The sequence below is a fragment of the Muntiacus reevesi genome, chromosome 1, assembly GCF_963930625.1.
Source record: "Muntiacus reevesi chromosome 1, mMunRee1.1, whole genome shotgun sequence".
Taxonomy (NCBI): domain Eukaryota; kingdom Metazoa; phylum Chordata; class Mammalia; order Artiodactyla; family Cervidae; genus Muntiacus; species Muntiacus reevesi.
In genome coordinates, this window is record NC_089249.1 from 240,314,442 (window position 1) to 240,332,815 (window position 18,374).

Here is an 18,374-nt window from a genome sequence, read left to right on the forward strand (position 1 = left end):
CACACCAGTCAAGTCTATAGTGTATTAATTGATAAAACAATTATGCTCATAGATTGACTAAAGGAGGGGGAGATAAGAACCCACCCCCAGAGTCCATCCCCACCCCACCCCCACCCACACAGGGCAAAATCACAGATTCTTACTGTCAGCACAACATCCCCCACGATGGCATTCTCTAAGACCCTTGTGCTGTACAGATGCTGGGGGAATCTGGGCCGATGTTCATTGATATCGGTGATATTGACTACGATAGTGGTCATGTCACTGAGGGAGGAAGAGCCCTTCCGACTGCACTCGATGGACAGGAAGTACTTGGGGCTGGTCTCAAAGTCCAGGCTCTTGTTGACGTATAGGATCCCTGAAGAAACAAGAGGTGAGGGGAGCATTGAGGCAGTTGGGACCACAAAGGCACAGTACTGAGGGGGTCTTGAGCCAAATGCCAGGAGAGGCAGCTCAGCTGTGTTGGGAGAGATTGATCTCCTGCCTCATCTTCTCTGTCATCTCCTCCATCATCTCTCTGTTTATTTTCCCTCCCCCATAATCTCCCTTCTCCTCCTCCATCTCCTCTCATTTTCCTTATTACCATCTCAGCAGCAGCTTTTCCCTCATTTATTTATGTACTAGTTCATTGAGATTTTGTTTAAATCTATAATATTAACTCTGTGTCATATGGATCTATAATAACCCTTAGAACAAGAACAAGGTGTGATTTCCTTTTTCTAGGTAAGTCAACTGATGCACCCAAAAGCTAAGTGACCTGCCCAAGCTCAATCACCTAGTAAATGACAGAACTTACATTATAGAGTTTTATACTACCCAGCATTGTTCAACAAATTGTTAGGGCAGAGAGTTATTATTGCGAAAACTGGAAAATAAAAGAATAAGGATTTATCCTGCCGTTCCTTGATAACTGAATAGTTAATGGTAGAAAACTCTTCTTTATAAAATGATTCCAGTTAGTAAATGAATGAAGAATGACAGGGCTAGAAAAAGTCACCATTTTGCAGCCCCTAAAGAAATAATATACCTAGGAAATAATAATTCAAGGCTGTTAAAACCTCTGTTGAAAGAATAGCTAATGAGGAACTCTGTAATAGATAGATCATACTGACAGCCTCTGAGCACACCATCAATCTTAACCTCAGGAAAAAGAACCAATAAACCATTATATCCCTCCTAATGTGGTGCAGAGGAGAGCCCAGCATCATCTATAAAGCACTGTTGGCAAAATATTGAGCTTGAACATGATCAAGGTCTTTGATCCAAATGTCATTTATAATAAGCTTAGGGGCTAGGGGGATATATTACATGACATCATAAAGGTACAATTAGCCAATCCAAAATATTAGAAAATCTTGCCTCACACATGACCCACATTTTTCATGAAATAAATGGCAGCAGGAAATAAAGAGGGAAAGGAAAATGTTAGAGATTCAAAGGGACATTATATAGTTCCTATCAATGAAATGCAATATGTGGACTTTTGAGGCTGTTGACAGACAAACCAACTTCAAAAAGTCATTTGATATATAGTCTGAAAAATTGTCTGGAAATTATATTAAGGAATTATTATCTTTTGGGTATGATAATGATATGGCTGTGCCTATACAAGAAATTCTTATCATTTAGAGATACACACTAAAGTCTTACAAACCACATGATATCATGTCTGGGATTTGCTTTTTTTTTTTTCTAACTGAATCTTAATCCTGTTACTTATTTATTTGGCTGCATTGGGTCTTAGTTGTGGTATGTGGGATCTTCAGTCTTTGTTGAGATGTGTAGGCTCTTAGTTGAAGCATGTGGGGTCTTGTTCCCTGACCAGGGATTGAACCCCAGCCCCCTGCATTGGGAGTGCAAAGCATTAGCCACTGGACCACCAGGGAAGTCCCTGGGATTTGCTTTAAAATAACTCAGCAATGGGTGGATGTGAGGGTTAAGGATGAAACTAGACAAGACGAATGCTGATAATTACTGAAGCTGGGTGATGGGAACATGGGGTCCATACACTGTTTCCTCTATTTTAAAAAATATGTTTAAAGTCTCCATAATAAAAACTGAAAAAAATTACTGCTCAACAGTAAGGCTGCTGCTTTAGGAGGTAGAGCACACCATTGCAGAGGTACTGTGGGGAGGGATCCACGTGGGGCCTGGTCTGACCTGAGCAGCTTCTGAGGCCCTTCCATGGGATTCTGTGAGTCTGACTTAGATTCTTTCATGGATAGGAGGATAGAAGAGAGCAGTTTTCCTAGATGTCTATCTTTATGAGACTAAGGGAAAATTCAAGGGAGCCACGATGTTTGTGGATGGTTTTAGCAGGGAAGCAGGCAGCCTTGCCTTGGGCTGCTCAAGCCCCAAATTCTAGCAGGTGCTTTATGCCTTGGCAGCCAAGGATGGAGGGTGGCCTCAGCATTCTGGGGCTGGATGTGAGCTGGGACTGTGAAGCTGCAAAGTGGGAGGAGGGGATCCTCAACACAGAGTCCTTGGTGGGGACATAATGGAAGGAGAGGTGTTTCCATGTGAGCTGGGCCCAGGGTGCAAGAAGGGACTTGGTATCTAGAGGGATCCAGAGTGAAAAAGGGGCTGAAGGATGCCAGGGAGGGGCTGTGGTTTGTGAAGAATCCAGTGTTCCCCAAGACTGTGAGTCAGTGTGCGTGTGTGTGTGTTTAGGGTAGGGGTGGGGCTGCCTGCCGGCGCTGTCTCACCTGTGCGGGCATCCAGGCGGAACCGGCCCTGCTCATTCCCACTGACCACGCGGTAACCGGTCTTCTCGGCACCAGGGCGAGTGAGGGTGGCCAGCCGCAGCACCTCTGTGCCACGCTGGGCATCCTCTGGCACCTGCACGCTGTGCTCGGTGTTCAGAAACACAGGCAGGTAGTCCTCCAGGCCCACCACAGAGACTGTGACGGTGCCCAGCGTGGACAGCGGTATCGGGGTGCCCAGGTCAGAGGCACGGACGGTGAGCTCCAGCGCTGCCTGTGGCCTGACCCGCAGCGGCTTCTCCAGCCGGATCACGCCCGTGGTGGCCTCGATGGAAAAGTGGCCTTCAGCAGAGTCCGTGAGAGAATAGACCACCTGGGCATTGGTGCCTGGGGAGGGAGACAGGGTGCATTATTCACACAGGGGGACCTCCCCGGGCCCTGCTTGCCGCAAAGTTTTCAGACAGAGGAGGGTCTGGAAGGCAGCGTCCCTACAAAGGCTAAAATGCTTAGACTGTTGGCAGTGAGACCCTCTCATGTGGGGGTTCTTGACGAGGGTGGGGTTCAAGACCTCATAGAAGGTTCTTGTGAAGGGGAGGGTTATTCTGCAAACCCTTAAGGATATCTGAAGCTGTTTATGTAGAGGGTAGGGTCCAATATCAGCTCATAAAATGAAAATTTTACAAGCTTGAAACCACCCATAGCGAGTTCTTTGGTTGTTATAGAACAATTCTTGATTGTGGTGGTGGTTGCATGAGTCTATACATGGGATAATATTGAATAGAAATGCACACATGTACATATTCAAATAAGTGCATATGGAAACTGTGTAATTTGAATAAGGTTGGAGTCTAATTATCAGTAATGTCCCTGGTGGTTCAGATGGTAAAGAATCTGCCTGCAGTGTGGGAGACCCAGGTTTGACCCCTAGGTCAGGAAGATCCCTTGGAGAAGTCAATGGCAACCTACTCCAGTATTCTTGCCTGGAAAATCCCATAGGTGGAGGAGCCTGGCAGGCTACATGGAGTTGCAGAGAGTTGGACACAACTAGCAACTTCACTTTCTTTTTAAAAATTTCTATCAGTAATGTCCCATGGCCAGTTTCCTGGTTTTAATGTCATACTACAGATTGTTGCCTTTGGGGGAAGCTGGGTGAAGGATGCATGGGCCTCTCAGTACTATTTTTGCAACTTCCTGTGTGTCTATAATTATGTCAAAATAAAAAGAAAATAAAAAACAGAAAACAAAATATACACCCATAGAAAGTTCTCAGTAAATCAAAGCACATAGTGTTTTACCGACTTTGTCTCAGAGGCCGTTATTTCCTTTGGTTGTGGATTAGATGAAGCAGTTGGCTCAGGCAGGGCCCATTGGGTCTGAAGAAGGCCAACATTTAGTACTCAGCCATGAGAGCCTCACCCAGTGGGAGGAGCACAGGCCCTGAGCCTATAGAGACTGAATCTCACACTCACATGGGGACACACAACTCTTTTGTTGAATTTATGAACTAAATGTACATACCATGCACATTCTTCCATATGTGTATTTTTTTCTCGAGAGAGAAGTACTGGTCAGGATACATTTGAAATATTTAGGTGGAATATTTGGGTTAGAATAATAGCAGTTTTGAAGGGTTAATTGTTAACTGGTACAAGGCCAGAGGATGAATCCTAGAAGGGAGGTAGGGTTGGAAACACAAGAGTGAAGAAGCTACGACTCTTTGATCCAGAAAGGGAACCTTGAGGCTGGAGCTGACACATCCCAGTCTTGGAAGGTCTAGGACACCTGTGTGGCTGCCAATGGCAGGACCATGATTGACAGGTATCTGCTCCAAAATGCTAACACTTGCTAATTATCTGAGGAAGGAAGGGGCTGCCTGGGAAGTTGGGAGCTTCCTGTCCCTGGAGGTGTGCAAGCCCTGGCTAGTTGAACATTTGCAGGGCCTTAGATGTTAGATGCCTTTGCACTAACTATTTGCCCTCCCTGGAACACCTGCATTCCTCCGAAATCTCTCACCTCCCTCAATGCCAAGCTAAAACTCCCTTCCTCTAAGAAGTCATAAATTTTCTCTGTTGGTGTCACATGAAGCAGGGATTTTGATCTGTCTTATCACTACCATCATCTTCATCATTGTCATATTCTATGTTCCTCTGGCTACTTTGATCCTGAGGGTATTTTTTACCTATAGCAAAATTGTCCAATTTTCTTGAATTAAATTTTATAATTGTATATGTACATATATAGGTATAAACATGTATCTATACACACATATATATAGACATAGAGAGCGCCACAGTGAAAAACTTCATGTCAGAATCTTTAAATGGTACAATATGAAATGAATACTCCTGAATGAATCCAATTTGCCTTGTAAATAGTAAAAGGTAAAGAATCCTAATGAAAACCATGTCATTAAAATTAAAATATAAAATATTAAAATGTAAAAGTAAAATGTAAACTATTCCACTTCATTGCCTGGAAAATTGACCCAAGAATTTAGTAGATTAAATGGAGTTTGTGCCCTAGGTTTCTTTCTTGTGGCCAATTAATCAGAGTTGAATAATTCTGATTAGTGTATTGTATTCAATCATATCCTGGAGCTTAAATGATAGGATTGAAAGTGCTCCAGGTCTAAGAGGCAGGGAGAAGCAATGAGGCTGAAATGCCCCATATCAGTCTTGAAACAGCCAAAATCTTTGGTCCCCTAGCACCTAGGTATGCAGTTTATGAACATTTTCTACTTGTAACTGTCTGTAGGCTCAGGAGTGACAGTCCTTGCAGTTCGAGAACAACAGAGAGAGAGCCAAACCCTCGCCTAGGGTGACCCTGTAAACAAATGGCCTCTAGTCCTTCTTTCTCACCTTGGTCAGGGTCCCGGGCCAACACTACCGCCACAGGGGTCTTCACCGTGGTGTTGTCGAAGACTGCCACAGCAGAGTGGCTGGGGAAGAACCGGGGGGCGTTGTCATTTACATCCTCCACATGGAGGGTCACATCTGCCTGGCACGATTGGCCGCCTCCATCTGTCGCCTTGGCAACAAGGCTATATGCATCCTTCTTCTCTCGGTCTAAGGCTGAGAGTGTGGTCAGCTCCCCTGGCAGGAGAAAGGACAGAAAGTGAGCTTTCTCTGGAGGCCATGATCCTAGCATGTACATTCCTGATGTCTATATGAGATAACCTCAGCACCAGCCCCCACCCCTGCTGGCTCTGTGTGCTGTCCCAGAGAAAAGGGGTCCTGTGTACAGATAGTTAGGGAAGAGGCTCAGTCTGTATCTTTCCACACCTGCTTGCTTTCCTAGTCACATTCCACCACCACATCCCCAATTTAAAATCCACACCAACAAGCTACAAAGAGGCACAACATTTTAAAATGCCAGTTAGTTTCTAACACCACATAAAATGTGTTTATGCTTTGGCCTGCAGTTTCATTTCTAGGACTGTATCCCATAGAATAATCAACCCAAGGAGAAAATATACATGTAGAGATATTATCTGCAGCATTCTTTAAAAATAGCAACATACTGAAAATATCCTGTGTCTTTCAAAAAGGTACTGGTTAAATACGTTTTCATTTAGCCATACAGTAAAATATTCTGCAATGGGAAAAGTGATTATGGCAGAACTTTATGTACTGTCTTGTTGATAGCTCCAAGATATTGCTCTAAGAAAAAGGAAGTCACAAAATAGTATGCTACGTAGAGATATACAACCAGTCTGATAGACTATATGCCAAGAGTACTTATCTTTCATTAAGAGGCTGGTTATCATGTAGATTTTCCAATGTCTGCCTAATACACACCTACATGGTTTGCATTTTTGAAAAATGAGTAAGTCAAAGTTGCTCAGTCGTGTCTGACTCTCTGCGACCCCATGGACTACACAGTCCATGGAATTCTCCAGGCCAGAATACTGGAGTGGGTAGCCTTTCCCTTCTTCAAGGGATCTTCCCAACCTAGGGATCGAACCCAGGTCTCCCACATTGCAGGCAGATTCTTTACCAACTGAGCCACAAGGGAACCCCGTTTGGAATAAAGAACACGTATTATTTCCTTACTCAGATAAACCAATTCAATAAAAATTGAATTTTTTTTAAGACCCTGCTAATCATCCTTCATCTGGACAGAGAGCAGTAGAGAGAGGTTAGGTCACCTACTTGGGTGACTCAGCATGCCTGTGCTGGAATCAGACAGGGCAGTGCAGCTTCTTGAAATACTCACTCTCACCTGCCACCTCCCTGCTCAGCAACCTCCATAGTATCCTTTGAACTACTGGTTCCAAGTGTCAGCAGCTGGCTCTCTGTGACTTGAGCCCTCTACGTTGCATGTCCCCACACCCGCCATAACCCCAGCAGGACAAGTACTTCCCATTCTCTGAAGGAACCAGTCTCTACCCTGCCTTCTCCACCAGATGCTCACATCCAAACCTCTCCCAAGTATTCCAGTCTACTCTGCTGGACTCTGTTTCCCACTCTCTGCTTTGTCCCCTAACTGATAATGACAATGGAAACCATATCTACTTAATTATTATTATGTGCCAGACTTGGGCTTAGATTTCTATATACTTTATTGGGATCCTTACAACAGTGCCCTGGGAGAAGGAAATGGCAACCCACTCCAATATTCTTGCCTGGAAAAGTCCATGGACAGAGGAGCCTGGCGGGCTGCAGTCCATGGGGTTACATGACCGAGCATGTGTGCACGAGGGTGGAGGGAGATGGGTTGGTAGCAATAAACTGGTAGAACTAAAAACAAACAAACAAACAACAACAAAAAAAAACAGTGTCCTGGGGTTTTATCTCAATCTGCAGCATACAACCTTGAGATCATGTCTTTGATCATGACTTTTTACCTACTTAAACCCTTTAATGCGGCTTCCCTGGTGGCTCAGATGGTAAAGCGTCTGCCTGGAATGTGGGAGACCCAGGTTCGACCTGTGAGTTGGGAAGATCCCCTGGAGAAGGAAATGGCAACCCACTCCAGTACTCTTGCCTGGAAAACTCCATGGACTGAGGAGCCTGGTAGGCTACAGTCCATGGGGTCACAAAGAGTCGGACACGACTGAGCAACTTTACTTCCTTTACTTTACTTCCTTTACTTTAATGGCTCTGTAGGTAAGGACTTGGTCCCTGTGCCCCAGGGGGCCTCATCCTTTGCCCTCTCTCTCTCCTGCCCTTCTGTGCACCAGTTTCTGCCTTCTAGGTCCTTACCTGTGCATTTTCTTTCCCAAAACAAAGTCCCTGTATGAAATCTCTTTCTGCCTTGAATGTCCAACCTTACCACCGCCTTACCCCTGGCTATTTCCTCAAACAAATTTTACTTAACCCCACTTCCAAACTTAAGCTCTGCTGTCAAACCTCACCTAACATCCTGAATTTTTCTTAACTCAGCATATGTCAAACCACTGACTGTGAAGACCTCGATCTTGTCTTACCAATTTTTGTCCCCAGCATTTAGTGAATGCTTGGCACATAGTGCCGATATATGTTTGCTGAGTGGATGGATGGATGGATAAGTGAATTCTTGTTTCTTCTCTAAGGACCCTGGGTACTGGGCACAGTGTATCAGTTCTTGGCTTGATCCTGCAACTCAGGAAACCTACCTGTGTGAGGATCCAGCTTAAATTCATCCGCCCCAGGGCCATGCAGAGAATATGTGATCTGAGCATTGGTGTCGGAGTCCAAGTCTGTTGCAGAAACTTTCAAAATGAAGTGTCCTGGAGGTACATCTTCACTGACTTTGCCAGTGTAGAGAAGCTGAAGATGAAAGAGGAAGAAGAGGGAGATTGTGGGAGATATGCTACGATCCAGAGAGACAGAGTAACAGGACAAGACAGAAGCAGAGAGAGAGATTAGAGAGCAGAGATGGAAGTGGGAGAGGGGAGAGAAGTGGAGAGAGGGAGGGAGGAGGATAGAATAAGGTGGAACATGCAGGGAAAATGGAGATGAAAAGGAGTAAGATGACGGGAGACCTAGTCTGAAAAGCAGAGAATGAGAGAGAATTTCCACTGTCTGAAAGCTCACACTCAGGGCTAGAAGTGAAAGTGAAAGTCGCTCAGTCGTGTCTGACTCTTTGCAACCCCATGGACTATAGCCCACCAGGCTCCTCTGTCCATGGGATTCTCCAGGCAAGAGTACTGGAGGATCTCCAGGGGATCTTCTCCAGTGGATCTTCCCAACCCAGGGATTGAACCCGGGTCTACCGCATTGCAGACAGATTTTTGACCGTCTGAGCCACCAGGGCCTGCCACTATCTCTTACTCCATAAGGGCCACATTTCGAAGTGTGTGGCACAGGGGAGAGGCTGGAGCTCCCTGAGAACCCAATGTTTCTCCAGCTGCTGGCGCTGGACACAGTTTCCAAGCAAACTTGTCCCCCCATTACCAAGTGTGGGTTAGCAAGGACCCCCATATATGCTCTGGATGGAGGTTTTGTGCCTGGCAGGCTGTGTGGAGATGGTCCCCCAGACTCTTTCCCCTGGCTCTCGTTATGCTCTTTGATCATCTCTGAGAAGGCTAAGGTGAGCTTGGCCCCAGACTCCCCCAGCATGAGGAGGATACAGGCTGATTAGAAGGATGCTGAGACAAAAGAGAAAGAATGTATGGCCACAGTTCTCCCCAAAAGGTTGCCCTTCTGAGACCATCCGAAAGGTGGTCATCTTGGTGGAGAAGGAAATGGCAACCCACTCCAGTGTTCTTGCCTGGAGAATCTCAGGGATGGGGGAGCCTGGTGGGCTGCCGTCTATGGGATCGCACAGAGTTGGACACGACTGAAGCAACTTAGCAGCAGCAGCAGCAGCAATGTGCTTGATTACCGAGAGAAGGTTACACAGCTGGGAGAAGGGTTTGGTTACAGGTTAGCAATAAAATATACAAAATCAATGTCCCCACAGCCCTGCACAGAAAAGACAAATTTGAAATGCACAAAAATACATTTTATACATAAAGTCATCACAGTACACAACGTGATAAAGCTGTGAGTAGCACTTACAGTTATAATACCAAACAATGAATACTGATGCAACCAAATTGAAAGAATATTGGGCAGATGGAGAGATGGTAGTGTGTGCAGAGGAGAGGGAGGTGAAAGAAAGCCCTTCTATGATGGAAATTGAAAAGAAAATACCTAAAACTGAAACACTATTAAGGAACATGTGATTTGGAGACAAATACAAAGTAAATAGGCTAAAAACCTTGAGCCTGGTGGTCTCTGGGGAAGGGTGATACAGAAGATAGAGTGGGTCTTACTGTTTCAAAGAAAGGTTTATAGATCTATTTTGCTCATTTAAAATGTGTAGGTGTAATTTTACTTAAAAAATGACTTAATTTACAAAAAAAAAAAAAGGTGGTTATCTTGGATCCTGCAGAGACATTTTCCATTCACCCCACTTGATAATCCAGGTTCTCTTTTTCTGCTATGCTTCTATGAGATTGGAGCATAGAAAACAAAGGAAGGAAAGGTGACAGGATATATGATTTTTGTGTATCCCAAGGTATGTGTTCATATATATGTATACAAATAAAGTATGAAGAATTGAAGTATACATATATGCACATGCTTATGTAAGTATATTTGTGTGAGTTATAGATGTACATTTACCTGTATGAATGGTTGTGTTATGGATGAATGTTATTTGGTGGCTCACTTGGCAAAGAATCTGCCTGCAATGTGGGAGACCTGAGTTTGATCCCTGGGTTGGGAAGACCCCCTGGAGAAGGAAATGGCAACCCACTCCAATTCTCTTGCCTGGAAAATTCCATGGACAGAGGAGCCTGGTAGGCTACAGTCCATGGCATTGCAAAGAGTTGGACACGACAGAGCGACTTCATGCATGCTTCATGCATGCATGCTTATGTGTATCTTTGTGTGTATGTTTATATGTATTTGCATATTTATAGAGTTATAGATAATCTTTCAACTATGTGTATGTGTGTGAGTACCTACATATAAGTGTGCACTTATATGTATATATACTGAAGAACTGGATTTTTTATACACTTGAATTATGCTAACTTGATGTCATAAACATTTAATATTAATAGTTTAACTTTATTTGCAAAGCTTGAAGTAATGCAACTCCCCCAAATTAAAAATTATTTCTTGTGTTTTAAAAAATATATTTAAAAGCAAAGCTACCTGGCAATGGTTGTTGATTTATGTCCTCTAAGAATGCAGTTTTTCTCCTGATATATGTGTGTGTGTGCACACACATGAGGTCCTTAGGAAAGTCTCCCTTATCAAAAATGTAGCTACCCTGTCTGTATGTTTGTGTATACACGTATCCTGGAGGAGGGTTTCCGTTGGTCTGTATAATGCATGCAGATGTAGGGATATGCACATAAAGACATGGTGAGTGGTGCAGGGCGTCTCTGGGGGCAGGTCTCTTTGGATATATTTGATAACAATGAGCCATGCTAACAAGTTGAGTGATAGAGTGACTTTTCCATTGAGCATAGCAGTCTGTTTGGAGAATGAAGTTACTTACTTCTGGATATGTTTTGCAGAAAAAAGGATCTTTGTAGGGAGTAGGGGGTGGGGGGCAAGGAGAGCTATGGACCATGAAGCCTAAAGAGCTTGGTGACATCCTTTTGGGAAGGGCAAGGAATTACATGGAACGGTCCCTGCCCCAGGCACTAGTCTGAGGCCAGCCAGGGAGAAGCAAGGGAAGGTTTGGTCAGCGATGGCCTGCCTCAGAGATGGTACTCTGAGTCCTTCTCCTTCCTCTTACCCTTTGCTCCAGCTTCCTTATCTCCACTCCTCCCCTACCCTCACCTGGCTCTCACCTGTGAGCACTGTGGGCTGTTATCATTGATGTCCAAGACAAAGATCTCCACAGGGACTGAAACCTGGAACTTGCCATCGGAAGCTGTGATTCGGAGCAAGTACTTGGCTGTGTGCTCACGATCCAGGGTCTTCCTCGAGAAAATTCTCCACTCATCTCCAACTTGGTTGATACCAAACTGGCCCAGGGGGTCTCCCTCTAGAAATACGGGACAGAGTTTCCTGAAGCCAAGCCATAGGAACAAACCAGGCTTTGTACTGTAGGTGACTGCCCACCTGACACTTTTTTTTAGGATTGCAGGGAAAGGCAAAAATTTCCTCCTTTAACTAGGGACCCACAGTTCTTCAATGAGGTAGTTATTTGGTGTTATGAAACCTCTTTCAACTTCAAAGGTCTCCTGTTAAATGGAATTATCACTGCAAGAAACACTACTCCAAAATATGTAGCTAAGGGGCACATTTCTTGTTTTGTGTGCATTGGAAGACTTTGGAGGAAATTAAAGGGAAGCAGATAACAATTCTAGATAAGAACCTTCTAGTATCCAGTATCTGTTCAACAGTGGAGGGCTGGAAAGTGATCAATAACATTAAACTCTCTGAGGTTTTATTTTACACCTGAGTACACAGGCTAACTGGAGGTTCAGATGGGTCATTAGGTTTGCTTCTGAGTCATCTTTTCTTGACCTCCATCATTGAGAGGGAAGATGGATTTTTGAGATTCTAAGATTCCAGAGCTCCAAGATTCAGCTATTCCCAGAGTTGATGATACAGTGACACTTATTATGTTATTATTCAGAGATTTTGAGATTTTTGTGTTTTTAAGAGTCTGATGTTATAAGATGATAAGATTCTATTTCACTAAGACTCCATGTTTCAAACAACTTTGATCCAGGCTCTGTCTCCAGGAGTCTGTAACTGTTGGTTGGAATGTCATGCTTGCTAACTCTCCACCAGACAGCTTTGAGAGCAGAAGAAACCACGACTATGGGAATGGGATGACAAGGCACCTGGGACACAGGGACAGGGACACTGAGAAGTAAGGAAACTCTCCTTGGCCACCAGTTGGCTGGTTTCAACCTGGACAGAGACTGGAGTCGTTTAGGTTTGCAGTAGTTATCTACTGGGGAAAGCAGTTTGTAGGGTCTGGTTTTAATCCCAGTCCTGATGCAAGCTTGGAATATGACCTTGGTTGAGTTTCTCCTCCTATCTGGGCTTTGGTTTTCCCATGTGTGTGTGAAAGAAGAGGATTGGGTGGGAATCATATCCAAGCCACTTAGCACTCAGGTCCTATGATTGACTAGGAAGCATTTTCTACTGTCCACAACTTGCCCTTGGCAGAGTACTACTCTGCAAGGATAGTCACCTCACAGAGTTTCTATAGACCGCACAACTGTTGATCCCCTCTCCATCTTCCAGAAGCTAACAGAGAACAGTTACAGTATCTCTCTTCTATTTTATCTACTTCAGCTAAGGTAATAAGAAATCCTCTTTACAAAGCACTTTCTAATTTATAGGGAGCTATCAAAGCTTTTTCAAGTTAGATCCTGTCAGCATCCCTTGAGACGAATTAAAACAGCCATGCCAAGTCTATAACTGGAGCAGTTGAGGTCCTGGAAAATTAAGTGATTTGCTCAAAATCACACTGTTAAGTGGCAGAGCAAGGACTTAAACCCATGTCTTAAGAAACATCTTACTGGAATTTTTTTCAACGCATCCCACTCTAAGAGAGGTATCCTTACCTGTGATATAGCAGGTGACCTGTCTATTCTGCTCAGAGATATCAGCATCCAAGGTTTTAAGAGTGGCCACAGGCTCACCAGGCTCACTATTCTCAACCACAGATCCTCTATAGTCTTCTGAAGCAAATCGGGGGGCATTGTCATTTTCATCTGTAATGGAGACTTCAACCAGGACCTGAGAAGATAGCTGGATGGTCTGGCCGTGGTCATAGGCCACTACATAAAAGTGGTAGATCTGGTTGGTCTCACAGTCAAGTTCCTGGAGTGTGGTGATCCAGCCAGTTTCACTGTCAATGGCAAAGAGTTCATGGATATTGCTACCAGGGTCCACCGGCAGCCTGTAGCTCACCTGGCCATCATCCCCAGTGTCCTGATCATTGGCAGTCACTTGAATGACCGAGGTCCCCACTGGCATATTCTCAGTGAGAACAGCCTTATATGGATCAGCCTCAAATATAGGCCTATTGTCATTGACATCCTTCACTTGGATGTTGACAGAGACCAAGGAACCCAAGTAAGTGTCATTATGGGGGCAATGAGCCATCAAGTCAATCTGGTACCATTTGGTGGACTCATAATCCATGGCCTTCCTCACCTTTAGAACCCCTGTGTTTTGGTCCAAGGAGAAGATGCCATCCTTGTTGCTCTCTGGCGTGGTGCCCTGCACCAGACTATAGATGACTGGATCTTGAGCTGCCACTGCTTTAACAGAACCAATTTCAGACCCCTCTGGAAGATCTTCTGATGCAGAAAAGGTATATAGAGGTTCAGAAAATTGGGGCAAGGATACTTCATTAGGAACCACCTGAAGTCGTAACAGCATGAGAGAGTTCCAATGAGGAGGGCCCCCATCCTGAGCTTTAATTTTTAAGTCAAAGGCCCGATTTTCCAGTCCCACCAGGCTCTCTTTCACCTTGACAACACCAGTAATTGGGTTGACTTCAATGACCTCTTCTTCCAAGTCCTCCACTGAGTCCACTGAGTAGGTGACATCTGCATTCCGGCCTTCATCTGCATCATAGGCCAGCACCTGGATGACCGGGGAATCCTTACTGACATTGGACTGAATGGATACAGTGTACTCAGATGCCTTGAACTGTGGAGGGTTGTCATTTTCATCTGTGAGGATGATCTTCACAGTGCAGAAGGCCACACGTCCTCCCCCATCCTGAGCCATGACCTTAATAGCAATGACCCTTTCTGTGGAATTTTCCCGGTCTAGTTTCTGCAGTGTGGTGATCTGGCCACTTGGGTTTATGGAGAACTTCTCGCTTGCTAGTTTATTGATGATGGTGTAATCTACAGTGCCATAGGGACCACTGTCTTTGTCTATGGCTAACAACTCAATTACCTTGGTCCCTACCTTTGCATTCTCGGCCAATTCTGCCTCATAAATATGCTGCTGGAACTCTGGGCTGTACTTGTTGGCATTTGTAGTGTTGATATACACAGGTACAGTTGCTCGGAAGACCCCATCAGAAGCACCTACCCTCAAATTGTAAGAAGAGTCCAAGTGCTTTTTGCAAAGGTTGTACATAGAAATTATTCCCGATGAGCTGTTAATGGAGAAGTGCCTGTCCTGATTGCCGGAAAGAATCAGGTACTCCAGGCGGGAGGTGTCCCTGCTGTCAGGGTCAAGAGCTTGAACTTTGAGAACCAGGTGTCCGCAGGTTGCCAGCTCACTGACATTGGCTTCGTACTGAGGTTGCCTGAACTCTGGGGGATTGTCATTGATGTCAGACACATTGACAACCACAAGGGTTTCACCAGTGAGTGGGGGATCTCCTCTATCCATGGCCCTGACTTTCACATGAAAATGTTGTTGGGCTTCATAGTCCAACTCTTGAACTGTGGACATTTCCCCTGTGCTCCCATTGATCTGGAAGAATTTGGAAACATCTGAGCCATCCTCTATGATCTGGTAAGAGACATCACGGTTCTTCCCTGAATCCTGGTCAGAAGCCAACAGTTGGATCACAGGAGTCTGAGCAGGCAAACCTTCTGAGATTGAAGTGGTGTAGACCAACTGAGAGAAAGTGGGAGGATTATCATTCACGTCCTCCACCAGGACTTCCACAGTGGCTTCAGAAAATGATCCCAGAGCAGTGTCTGTGGCTCTGACTGTGAACACGTGTTTGGTCTTAGACTCATAGTCCAAAGGGCCTGTCACGGTTAGGACACCAGTCTTAAAGTCAGTGGTGAACAGCATCAAGGGTTCTTCTTCTACAATATTGTAGATGAGTCGGAGTCCCTCTGGACTCCGGGCCTGGGTGTGCAGAATAGGGGTATAGAGTGTGATATTTTCAGGCACTCTGACTTTGTAGTAAGGTGTCTGAAACAGTGGGTTGGATTTATTTCTCACAATGACAAGTACCTCTTCCTCAGCCTGGAGGGATGGAGTTCCTCCATCTTGAGCAATGACTTTGAGGCGATACTTATTCAGAGCCTGATAATCAAAGGGTTTCCTTAATGATATGTCCCCAAGATAGGGGTCAATTCGAAAATATGTGTAATCTTCTGCAAATGCATAGGTGACAGCACCGTTCACCCCCAAGTCCTGGTCAGTGGCAGATACCTGAAAGAGGACATCTCCTGGTTCTGTGCCATCTTGGATGATTGTGTGGTAGGGCAGATGTTTAAATTCAGGTCTATTGTCATTGACATCCTCAACAGAGACTCGGACCAGAGCCTGAGCCACCCTCTGAGGTGTCCGATTGTCCCTCAGTTCCACTGCCACCTCATGAGTGTCCTGCTGTTCTCTGTCAAACCCCACACCTCTCGTCTGCAACACACCTGCTGATTTGATCATATGAAACATATCTGTGCCATTCAAAAGGAAGTAGAACAAGGTGTCATTCAAATGATTGCCTTGAGCACCAAGAATCACCAGTGCCTTTCTGTCCAGTAAATTCTCCTTCACTGTTGCCCTATAGACATCCTGGTCAAACTGCAAGGTTGTGTTAGGAGCTTGTGTCCAAGAAAGTTTTACTAGTGCAGTATCTTGATACAGGCCATCAGAAGCTCTGACAATAAGCTCCCGAGAGACTCCCAGGAGAGCAGGATCCAACACAGATATGCGACCAGTAACGGGATGCATGGCAATAGCTTCGTCAGCATTGCCAGTTTTGATGCTATAATTGACTTCTGAGTCATCGTCACTGGCCTGAACCTTAAGGAGCTCCATACCCCGGTGGATTGGCTTCATTATTGCTACTTCATATATCTGGTCCAAGAACCTGGGAGGACAGTCATTAACATTTCTGACATTGATTATGACCTGGGCAGCCCTGGGTGCAAATAAGATGGGGCTTCCTTGGTCATGAACATAGATACTGAATCGGAAAGAGGGCATGCTTTCATAATCCATCTCTAATATGGTGGTTAGAGTTCCCATGCTGGGATCGATTTTTAAAAACTTCAGAGTCTCTGGCTCCAAAATTTTATAGACCAACAAGGAATTTGCTTCTTTGTCGCTGTCAGAGGCTTGGATCACGAGGGGGTTGTTGTTTTCATCCATAATCATGCTATTCAGTGGAGCTGCTTCACTAATTTGGCCCACAAAAGTCAATTTTGAGAACACGGGAGCATTGTCATTTTCGTCAATGATGTAAACAAGAACCATGACATCAGTAAATGCACCCGCCATATTGCTGCCTCGGATTTTCAGCTGGTAAGATGAAATTTTCTCATGATCCAGTTTCTTCTGAGTGGAAATGAGTCCAGAATATGAGTTCATGGAGAATACGCCATTCTTGTTTCCCTCTCTTAACTCATAGGTAACTTCTGAGAAGCTTGTAGCTGAGATAAGGAGGATTGGGGAACCCACAGGGATTGATTCAGGGATCTCTACAAAGTACTCAGAGTTTGAAAAGACGGGGGCACTGCTATCAGAGGGGTAGACGTGAATGATCACTGTAGCCAGGTCTTGCCCTTGTGGGGAGCCTTGATCTTCTGCCTTCACTGTTAGAGTATACCGGGCATGATTTGCCTGATCAAGTTTCTGTGCTAGAGTGATGATGCCTAGCAGGGCGTTGATGTTGAAGAAACCTTCGCTGTTCCCTAAAACAAAAGACAAGAGAAATTGAAGTTTACCACATCCTCAAGAGGTACCAACTAGACTTTCTAGATCCCTATAAGACAATCACACAAAAGCTGGGCAGGGCAAAACCCACATCCTGTGCCACCATGGATTTAGTTATGCTACAAGATGTAGGGTAGGTCTGTACTTTATGAAATCTCTTAATTGGTGCACCTAGTAGGTGCTCCATAAATGGAAGGTTTTGGGGCCATAACTTAAAGCTACAAACCAAAGCCATAGTAGGGTTTTGGAGGAAAGAAAGGAGATTTAAACTTTGTAGGAAAATCATACTCCTCTCTGTATTTCAGTGGTGACTTTTATAGGAAAAGCTTCAGTTACATTATATAGAATTTTAAACCATTCTTTATATAACTTTGAATAGCTTTGGTTACACACTCAATAGTTGAAAATTGTTAATATGGAATCATAAACTGTCTAAACTGAAACAGACTGGGAAAACTGCCTTGTCTATTCCGCGTATAGTCTACTGTGGGAAGATCCTTTGTCAGGGTTGGGAGGGACTGGGTAGCACACCCAGCTCTTGTGGCTCTTGGTCAAATGCCTTTTCCACCACACCTGGATTTCCTAACGGTTAGGCATTCTCACACCACCTTCATAGGTTTCTTTTAAAAAAATATTCAGCCACTACCTGTACAACAGTATAGTATACAGTTTATACCATTATTTAATGGATACTTTCCTTTAAATTGATTTCTTTTTAAAATTTAAAGTCTTTTTAACAGGCAACTTGATATATTGGTTCTTTAAAAAGAAGCACAGTATTGCTTGTTATAAATCAGAGGTTACTATAAAAACCAGTCAATGGAAAATATTTTCTTAAAAATCTGGATAATATCTATTGCTTGCTAAGAGAGTCTGGCCCAAGCCCTACAGTCTTTCTGCAGCAAGTATTAGAAAATTAAAGAGATCCTAGTACTCAAAGGAATCTTCCTTGACTAATCAGGAAGTCCAAATGAGAATCAAAAATGGACTCCATTCTCCATGTCTGATTGTTATTTTTATAGTCCTTTTAAAATTGGATATTTATTTGGATAAATAAAATTTAAATTGAGGGAAGTTG

The 18,374-nt window shown here is 44.3% G+C and overlaps 1 protein-coding gene across 1 annotated transcript in view; it reads right to left on the reverse strand.

Annotated features, from left to right (window-relative positions):
- The window catches only part of FAT2 (FAT atypical cadherin 2), a 60,860-nt gene that overhangs the window by 23,179 nt on the left and 19,307 nt on the right, over positions 1–18,374 (reverse strand). The window contains exons 9-14 of the mRNA XM_065936078.1: positions 13,216–17,274; positions 11,479–11,675; positions 8,299–8,452; positions 5,561–5,794; positions 2,706–3,089; positions 144–358 (exon numbers count right to left, since the gene is read on the reverse strand). Of these exons, the coding sequence (XP_065792150.1) occupies positions 144–358; positions 2,706–3,089; positions 5,561–5,794; positions 8,299–8,452; positions 11,479–11,675; positions 13,216–17,274 (5,243 nt within the window). The remainder of the gene's footprint in view (positions 1–143; positions 359–2,705; positions 3,090–5,560; positions 5,795–8,298; positions 8,453–11,478; positions 11,676–13,215; positions 17,275–18,374) is intronic.